General features: G+C 38.5%; 1 protein-coding gene across 1 annotated transcript in view; it reads left to right on the forward strand.

Moving 5' to 3' along the window:
* The window catches only part of LOC109825395 (CSC1-like protein At1g32090), a 9,651-nt gene continuing 2,940 nt past the window's right edge, over positions 3,683–10,393 (forward strand). Inside the window, 10 exon segments of the mRNA XM_020392249.1 lie at positions 3,683–4,020; positions 4,022–4,162; positions 5,295–5,447; positions 5,759–5,894; positions 6,838–6,939; positions 7,550–7,669; positions 7,786–7,866; positions 8,068–8,408; positions 9,439–9,684; positions 10,200–10,387. Of these exon segments, the coding sequence (XP_020247838.1) occupies positions 3,875–4,020; positions 4,022–4,162; positions 5,295–5,447; positions 5,759–5,894; positions 6,838–6,939; positions 7,550–7,669; positions 7,786–7,866; positions 8,068–8,408; positions 9,439–9,684; positions 10,200–10,387 (1,654 nt within the window). The 5' untranslated portion in view covers positions 3,683–3,874.

Below are 10,393 nucleotides of genomic sequence, written 5' to 3' on the forward strand. Positions count from 1 at the left end.
GTGGGGCCGCGGTCCAAGTGTTTCGCGTCGCAGAAGGATCAGATGGTCGGAGTTGATGGGGAGTATTTGGAGAGGTGGTTGAAGAGAGTTATCGACCGAGTCGTGAAGGTGAAGAATGTGAGCCATGTAGATAGTGAGACTACGACTTGTCGGGAGTTAACATCAAATCATATTGGTCAAAATGACTTAATGCAGGAGGTTGATGATCATCTTAGAAGAGGTTTTGGATGTTGTCTTGTGTTGATGTCATTGGACTCAACAGCGAGATTAGTAGATAATCTCATATCAGCGATGGTGCTTAGAGTGGATATGAACGAAGTGGGTTCCCTTGTCTCCTCAGACGACTGATTCCCTGTTTAGAATAAGCGAATTGCAAAATAAGCACATTAGAGGACTAGCGTTGGATTCTCCGATGATTCCTCCAATGGTCAAGTCAGTATATAGCTTGAGTGAGAAATCAATGAACTGAATAAGTTTTATATAGAAAGATTATGAGATTAATTGTCTAGAAATGACATACATGTGGCTCCTAGAGGGCCTGAGAAGGGAGGAAGCTGATCAGTGGACGACGAGCCTATATATATACCCAGCTGAGAGTAGCAGAAGCGTAATTTTGGCTGAGTCCAGACAGATAGCTGAGTCGACAGATAGCTTTGTAGGTGTCGACTACATATACAATGAGTAACCATTGATTTGATGTAATGGTGATTGAGGATGTATGGAGGATGATAAGTCATGAAGACTAGTGACACTAGCCATGATGATAATGGACAGCTGTTGGCATGGAGTTCGAGGACAAAATACCTCTTGCCTCGGCTCTGCGAGCTGGACGACAAGTACTGTCTTTTTTGTCAGACTCGTGATTTGTCAACCGTACTATGACTAAATGAGGGCGGTCGACTTGACTGATGAAGCAAGCCAGATGAGAGCTCACTTTGACTCGGCCTAGCTTGAGAAGGGTCGAGTGCCTAGGTCACTCGAGTCGCCCCCTGGCTAGGGCCTAGCTGATTTGATGATTATGCTAATCTAAGACATATGTCAACTCTAAGAAGAGGATTAACACTTATCTTAATTATTATCATAATACTGACCCTTTCATTTGGACTCGGGGTAGCTGAGTCGGAGTGAAATATGACTGTAGCTGGTCGGGTCTCGAGGTGCATTTATGAGGGGTGTTGAAGGGTCTCTTCGGATGTGATGTTGCTGACGTCAGAGAATAATTCTGGGCCACGGCCGCCTTAATTCCTTAACAAGGATTGTGGGCTTATTAAGACGAGATGCGCTTCGGTTCTGTAGTTGTCACCTCGTATTATATGGGAATGATCTCTATCGTTGGATAGGAGCTAAGTCGACTGCTGCGATCTTGCCACCTGTTGGCCCTTTTATCTATAAGTACAACTGTACAGATGTGAGAGATCTTTCTGTTCACCTACAATTTTGAACTCTTTGCCTACAGAAGAACTCCGATCTTCATATTTTATCCTCTGGCAAATTTTGCAATTAGTTTCATGGTGTCTTCATTAGCTAGGAATGAAGCCTGAATCAACCAGTTGCAGAAATTTCATTCCAAGATGCCTTCGTCATAGCTGGAGGCTCTGTATGGGAGATATGACATCCCTAGGGCATTTTCCCTGACGGCACCAGCGAAGTCGCAAGCGATCTTCGATCACGATGACAGTTAGGCTCCTGTATCACGATGACAGTCATTCCAAGGGTTCGGGTGGCCGTTTCACCATCGCATTGATGAGTACATATATATACACACCAGAGAGGGGTAGAAAAGTAACTTTGACTGAGTCCAAACAGATAGCTGAATCGACAGATAACTTTACAGGTGTCGACTGAATATGCGATGAGTCACCATTAATTTGATGTGATGGTCATTGAGGAAGTATGGAGGGTGATGAGTCATGGAGACTAGTGACACTAGCCATAATAATAATGGACAGCTGTTGGCGTGGAGTTCAAGGACGAACCGCCTCTTGACTCGACTCTGAGAGTTGGACGATAAGTACTGCCTTTTTTGTTAGACTCACGGGTTGTCAACCCGGCTATGAGTAAATAAGGGTGGTTGACTTGATTGATGAGGTTGGGTGAGAGCTCGCTTTGACTCGCCTGGCTTGGGAAGGGTCGAGTGCCCAGGTCACCCAAGTTGCTCCTGGCTGGGGCCTGGCCGATCTGATGATTAATGCTAATATGGGACATGTGTTGACTCCAAGAAGATGATTAACACTTAGGTTAATTATTGTCCAGGAACACGAATATTAATTAGGTGATGAATCCCAAGAACTCCACATTGTAAAATTGGAGGGGTGCTGTCTTTTGTTCAAGGAGGATCATCTAAGATATTGGTATTGTATCTAATTTTCTCTACGATAGTTCTTCTTTTTATCGAAGACCGTATGAATTGTATTTACTAATGTTTGGAAATCTTCGTGCACATCGTGGGTGCATGAGTTGAAGGATCCGACTCTATAATTTCTAGAGGGTATGAGTGAGAGAACTTTCTCTTGAATTTTATACATGTTGTTATCTTCAAGAGCGGTATTTTACTTACTCGTTCTTGGAGATACGCATAGACTGAACCACGTAAATCTGTGACTCGATTGATTTCGAACCAACAGCTCTTTATCAAATGCAACTATCAATTTACGCCTCCTCGAGTTGAAACAGACTCATTCTTAGCTAAATTCTGCATTCACACACGTTCACTCGGGAATTTACATTAAAAGCATACCCAAAATGGAAAAAGGGTTAATAAAAATTAACATCATGAGTGTGCTTTAAAGAATCTCCTCTAACTCACTTGGTTGGTGACCTCCAGTTGTTAAGCAATCACCCACGTCCAAAGTGCACGATCAAATAAAATGATGCTAATTAAATTCTAATCACGATGCTTAGCGATCTAATTAATCGTCGTTATGACAGGCAATGCCAGCGGATTAGTCGGCAACAAACAGAGAACAATTCCCGCTTGACCCCATGTGCCTTCCACCGGGGGTTCGATGCTCTCTACAATGCGCCGTTACCGGCGCATTTTAGAAATTGTCAGTTTCCGGAATTAGTTCCGCTTTCCGACAAAACTACCGGCTTCCGAGAACGGCTAACTAATCCCGTGAGAGCCTAGTCAGCAAATGTAAATGACAATAGTACCCTTCTATGTCCGGCCCAATAATGGAGATTTTCCGGCTATCAGCACTCCTAAGTATTTTACAGTTTTTCCTATACTGCATTGGCATTACACCTTAAGATTTTTAAAATTTGCACTTTGATACTTTCGGTTAAGCAAACCCGAGAATTTGGTCCTGGATTTTTCACATGACAAACTGCTAAATTTAGAACTTTCTAACCCTTAACGTACGTTAATTCTACTCTAATCTTACCCGACAATAGCAATTTTAACTCAATTCAAAAAAAATATTAAATGTTAAAATGTTCTAAACTTACTTGCTAAGTGTCATGAGAAAGAAGAATCCAGTGAAAAAACGAGCAAAAGCATATAGATGCGAAATGGGGGGAACATAAGGTGTTTAAGTGCTAATTAGCCCCATGGGTGAAAATGTAACTTTACGGCGACGCCTTTTCCATTTCCGGCGTGTTCCGCTTTTCGCTCCTTTTTTGTCCATACCCCGCTACCCCGCTGGACCACAATTACCTTAAAACTAGGTTCCTACGTGTTCTACCATCAATACCCCACGTCATTTCCATATGCGCACCTTTCCCCTTCTCGCAGGAACACCACAACAAAACCCCGCGCCCTCCACCGCGATCAGCTCACCGCGGCTTAAACTCACCACCCCCGGGGCCCACCCCAAAGGAAAAGCGCTCCCTCCCAGCTTTTAGACCCCCTTCGCTCCGGTCACCTCGATCTCTGATGGCGACTCTCGAGGACATCGGAGTCTCGGCCTTCATCAACATCCTCAGCGCCTTCGCCTTCCTCCTCGCCTTCGCCATCCTCAGGCTCCAGCCCGCCTTCGATCGAGTGTACTTCCAGAAATGGTACCTCGCCGGAGCTCGACGTCGGGAAGTTCGTGAATCTCAACGTGAGGACGTACTTCACGTTCTTGAATTGGATGCGGGAGGCGCTGAGGATGAGCAAGAATGACCTGATCCAGCATGCGGGGCTCGATTCTGTTATCTTTTTGAGGATCTACATTCTCGGGTAATTTTTGCGATTTTAAGGATTTTTTTAAAAAGATTACAAGTGTAATTTTCGTCGAGATTTTGGTATTGAAAAGAATTGGTGAGAATTAATATTTTAGCTGGAATTTTCCTTAATTTTTGCGGAATATGAATATGAGTAATGTAATCCATTGTTGAATTGAGCATTTTGCGTGAAGGATGGTGAGAAATGAAGCTAAATATTAGAATCTTAATTAACGGTGTAGTTCGTCAACTTGTTGGGAATATGAATTAGTCATTGGCTAAATTTAGTAGTACGGTGGGAAATCAAGCAATTGGGTGATGCTGGTGATGAATGCTGCATTTCACCAACTTAGGGGAAACGTGAGCTGCACATTGAGTGTTGCTAAAGATTGTTACTGAAAAAGAAGACATTAGACTATGTTTTTTCCATATTAAGAAAGGGAAATGTAGCTGATTATTATGACCATGCAGGGTTGGTGATGGATTTGTATCTGTCTATTATGAGGTATCACGTCAACTGATTGGTACCCTTTACGGCGATAAAACGGTTGATTTCTGAGATAAAACAATGCATTTGCTTACCTCATGATTTTATGACTATTAAATTTAAAGCCTGGTTAGTATGGCAGTCTGTTCGGGTCTCATAGAAGGCCTTTCGGCTACTATAGAACTAAGAAGTTTCGATGATGGCTGAGGTTTATAATTTTTCCTCTAATATGCATGCAGATTGAATTGAATTTCCTTTTCACGGATCGAAACCTGGACTCACGTAACATTTTTTTTTTAAATTGCTTTAGATGTGCGTTATATGGGATTTGAACCTGGGTTGCTTTGGTTAACATTAGAGGCCCATCCCGGCCATTACACCATAACTTTGAAGTTGTGATGAGGGTTGAGGTTTATAATTGTTACTTGTCAATTCATATTTTAGTTGGACGCCAGTTATCTAGATATTATGCCAGTTGTCTAGATATTTTCGTCTATGGTCTGAGTTCATTAGTCATATATTCTGCAGCACATCTTGCTTCAAAAGAACACATACATTATTATTATTATTATTATTATTATTATTATTATTATTATTATTTTGTTTTTTTTTGACGGTGGTACCGGTAGTTGCAGTATTAACTTAATTTTTTCTTTTACAGCTTGAAGATCTTTGTACCAATGACAATCCTAGCTCTGTTAGTTCTTATTCCGGTGAATGTATACGATGGGACATTGAAAAATATTCACAAAGACATAGTTTTCAGTGGCATTGATAAGCTTTCAATTTCAAATGTTAGGGAGGGTTCTCAACGGTAAGTTGGTTTTCTAAAGTAAATACTTCTATCTAGAATAATAGCCACTCTTAAATTCTTGTCTTCTTTGTTTTGCTTTCATGATTTTTTATTATTCTGCTCACAATGTGGCATGCGGTGGCGAGTATCAAAATTTACAGATAATTTCCTTACTTTGACCAGAAAAAAGGTTCATCAAAACGGAGTATCTAAGTTAAATCCCTGTCTTACTTGCTTTATGTGCCAGTTTATTTGTTTGACTTCCGAGGACTTTCCATTTTCAGTTTAATTAGTACTATGGACTTAATATAATTATTTTGGTTATAATTTAGGTTCTGGTTTCACCTGTCAATGGCATACTTGTTCAACATATGGACTTGCTACGTCCTTTACAAGGAGTATGGTCATATAGCCTTCATGAGATTGCATTTTCTAGCATCTCAAGATCGTCGTGCTGCTCAGTTCACTGTAAGTACTGGTTAAGTTAATTGCATCACATTTTCTATTTCTTTAAGTAGAGATAAGTTGATTCGTAGACAAAGGGGAAAAAGTAAAGCAGAAGTAACAGAAAATGTAATCAGAATTTTGTTAAAGTAGGTTACTTTTGAAAGATTTCAACTGCATGATGAAGATGTGGCGGCTGATTCACAAGGGAACTTAATCTTCCATTTAGCAAGTCCGTGAACGTCATACTAACGTATCTGGTGATATCTATCTGTTGCATATGGCCTGTGCTACATCTTCTTGCTGTGCTATTTTCTCGAGGACTTCTCATTCATGTCATATATTGGTAATTTCAGTATTAAAAAAATAAATTTGTGGATTACCAGGTCTTGTTAGGTTATCAGATACAAACTTTTCTTTCCTTACTAAATATTAATAAATACATACACAATAAGCACGCTTCGACACCCTGACCCTCAAACCATGGCAAACATCAAATTGTTGGTTCCTCTCCCTGCTCCTAGAGCCATTTCTTACTTCGGTTGTAACTCATGAGTAAAATCATACACTTCTCTCTGACTGTCTCTCGTTTATTGAAGTCTATATTGGTTCTGCTTGAACTTTCGCATTGGAGAACAGTAATATATTTACTGTGAACAGTTTGCTACTTGTTGAGTGATCATCATCCAATGGTTTAAATAAGTTCACCTTGATCTAACTATGTCTACTATGATTTGACTTGAAATGTTGAACTTGATCTAACTATGTCTACTATGATTTGACTTGAAATGTTGAAACATAAGTTTGATCTCATGTTGCACCTTTGTACAAGTTAATCTATGATTTGACTTGAAATGTTGAAACATAAGTTTGATCTCATGTTGCACCTTTGTACAAGTTAATCATATACAGTAGTCACTTACTACTTCAAATCTATGATTTAGTTTGTTCATTTATCTATTTACAGGTAGTTGTCAGAAATATCCCACATGTTTCTGGGCACTCTATATCAGAAAGCGTGGATCAGTTTTTTCAACGGAACCATCCTGAACACTACCTTGGCCACCAGGTAATAGATGTTTCTCATGAGAAGTTTACTATCCTTATAGTGTTTATAAATATCAAATTTCTCTTCCCTTATTGACAATTCCTGCGTGTTATTTTGCTCTTGAATTATTTAGTAACATTCCCTTTCTTCATCGAACATGTAGGAAACTAAGTCAATAATTATTTCTAAGGTGTTAAACTATTGGTTCAACTGGTTTTGATGACATATATGATAAATCAATTCTCAATTAATCCAATCAAACACATTTAACAAGAATATAGTCATATTTCTTCATTTTAGCGAGTACCTATCTGGGTAAATTAAAGGTCTATGCATGCTTGCTAGAAATATTTTTAACAAAAAATAAAATAAAATTAAAGCTTGTTTTATCCTAGAAATACAAAGTTAGCTTAAGCTATGTCAAGCTATTAAAATTAAACTTTTAATCATTTCAGCAACTGACACGTGAAGAATGATGTAGTTACCAAGTAACTCAAAAGACATAAAGGTGATAAATAGAAATATGCAAAATATCATCATAGTTTTATTGATAACTTACTGGTTGCCTCTTTTAGACTATTTCAATTTTTTATTTTATTTCATTGCCCCTGTTTATTTTCTTTTTGCTCAGGCTGTTTATAATGCAAACAAATTTGCCAAACTTGTTAGAAGAAAGGAACGGCTTCACAACTGGCTGGATTATTATCGTCTCAAACTTGAGAGACATCCAGATCAGAGGCCCACTATAAAGGTTCCTTAACTTAAAACCTGTTTCATCGAGAAAAGCCATGATCCAGAGGATCTTCCTCTAACCATGATAGTTCTTCTAATCTTACTACTGATCCATCTGATTCTTTGGTATGTCAGAAAGGATTTCTTGGGCTTTGTGGTGTAAGAACGGATGCAATTGACTACTATAGTGAAAGCATCAGGGAAATTGACAAATACGTAAGTCCATTATATTTCGTAAGAAGTTTCCTGCATCACTTCAGACATAAGTACTTCACAGGGTATTAATGTCTGGATGTTAATGAGAGAGTAAGGTACATCATCATATTGATTAACCCTGAGCCTTTAATAGATGCATTTTCATATGAAAAAACTAATTTCCAGCTTTGTTCTGAACTTTTCTTTTGTCTTTTGGTTCAGTTAGTAGCAGAGCGTCAGAGAATTCTCAAAGATCCAAAAGCTATCATGCCTGTAGCATTTGTTTCATTTGACTCGAGATGGGCTGCTGCTATTTGTGCTCAAACTCAGCAAAGTAGGAACCCAACACGCTGGTTAACTTACTGGGCACCAGAACCACGCGATGTTTACTGGAAGAATCTAGCTATACCATTTGTTTCTCTCAGCATCAGAAAACTGCTTATAGCATTATCTGTGTTCGCTCTGGTATTCTTTTACATGATACCTATTGCTGCCGTGCAGTCACTGGCAAATCTCGATGGTCTGGAAAAGGTGGCTCCTTTCCTCAGGCCTGTGATAGAGCTGTAAGTACTTCTGTCTAAATCTCGATGGTCTGGAAAAGGTGGCTCCTTTCCTCAGGCCTGTGATAGAGCTGTAAGTACTTCTGTCTTGGGATTTTAATAAAATGATGAATAGGTCCTCAGGCCTGTGATAGAGCTGTAAGTACTTCTGTCTTGGGATTTTAATAAAATGATGAATAGGTCACTACCTTAGTTTACTTAAGCAGGGCAGTAAGCAGGGCAGAATGCTTGCTCTTTGTCTGATTTTATAATGATATCTGCAAGTTGTTATGCTCCTAATCCTAATTCATATCAGATGAACTTTATTTTTGACTTAGTATGAATTATGAAGTTCATTTTTTCACTATGGACTCCAGTCTTAAATCACAGCAAGGAAATGAGTAATATGTGAATTTAGTAGACTAGTTTAGTAAAGAGAAGATATCAACATTCCCTTATCTTGTTTGTATATCCTGAATGCTATGAAATGTTGAAGACTTGAAGTCAATACCATGTTCTTTGAGAGAATATGAACATTATGCTGCATGTGTATAGGTTCATTGAAAAGTGGGCTGTGCAAATCAATAATTCAACTTAGCAATATCTGATATTCCCTTATACATTTCAAATTCATCCATTTTATCATCAGCATCCTATCTGGAACTCCAACTTGAGGGGCATGTGTATTTAAGTAACGTAGGATTGTCTGATGGGTTACTGCAGCAAGTCATAGGATGCTCCTGTATGGAAAATTATTCCACTCTTCTATTGGCTTAAGAACTTTCAGTCGTTACTTTGTGATATTCTATCTAACTATAGTTCTTGTTCTAAACCATATTTGCTTCTCTTCGTCATTTCTTTTATGTATTATGACTATATATTGAAATTACATCCTTGTCGTGTTTGTAGATGTGGAGTACCTGCATGATTGTTGGTTTTTTCCTTTATGAATTGCTCCTCCCTTGGAACACCTAATAATGGGATTTGTGCATTTTGTGAAGATTCAGCATTTAATTAAATTTTTTTACTGAATCCTCCAACTTTTCTTATGCAGGAAGGTGATCAAATCATTTTTGCAAGGATTTCTTCCCGGTTTAGCTTTAAAAATTTTCTTGTACATCCTTCCAACAGTTCTCATGATAATGTCAAAGCTTGAAGGCTATTTCTCTCTATCATCTCTGGAGCGAAGGACTGCAGCTAAATATTATTATTTTATGCTGGTAAATGTGTTTCTAGGCAGCATAATCACTGGGACAGCTTTTGAGCAGCTTCGTGCTTTCATCCATCAGCCACCGACCCAGTAATACTTTTTACCCTTCTTTTAACCTGATATCCATTATGGTATTTGATCACTTAAATTTCGCACTTTCATGCATTATAAACACTTATGATTTCTTCGAAGCTCAGTTGTCCTAACTTGCTCAATTTTTTCATTGATTATTGATTAGCACTTGCAAGTACTATATGGTAATAGTCAAGCTTGCATAATCAGATACCATTAAAGGAAAATTTCCATTATGTTGGTGAATTCCATTTCTGCGTTTGATGTTTTGATTAATTATAGATGTTTATGGATGAACTTGAAATCAAAGGAAATGCTTTGAATGATGTTTTTTTTCTTTTTTTATATTTTTCATCACACTGCATAATTGTAGTTAACGAGATTCATAATTTATATCATCTAAGCTTCAATTGTTTTGTTTACGTTATGACCTTTCTTGCAATTATACAATATTTGAATCTACCAGCAATACCTGTCTGACCTACTTTTCAATTTCTGCTACTAAAACCTATTTTATTTCATTGATCTCATAGGATCCCAAGAACCATTGGAGTATCAATACCAATGAAAGCTACATTTTTCATTACCTATATTATGGTTGATGGTTGGGCTGGCATTGCTAGCGAGATCCTTAGAATAAAGCCGCTGGTCATATATTATCTGAAGAATATGTTTTTGGTGAAAACAGAAAGGGACAGAGAGAAGGCAATGAATCCTGGGAGTATCG

Source organism: Asparagus officinalis, chromosome 10, assembly GCF_001876935.1.
Source record: "Asparagus officinalis chromosome 10, Aspof.V1, whole genome shotgun sequence".
Taxonomy (NCBI): domain Eukaryota; kingdom Viridiplantae; phylum Streptophyta; class Magnoliopsida; order Asparagales; family Asparagaceae; genus Asparagus; species Asparagus officinalis.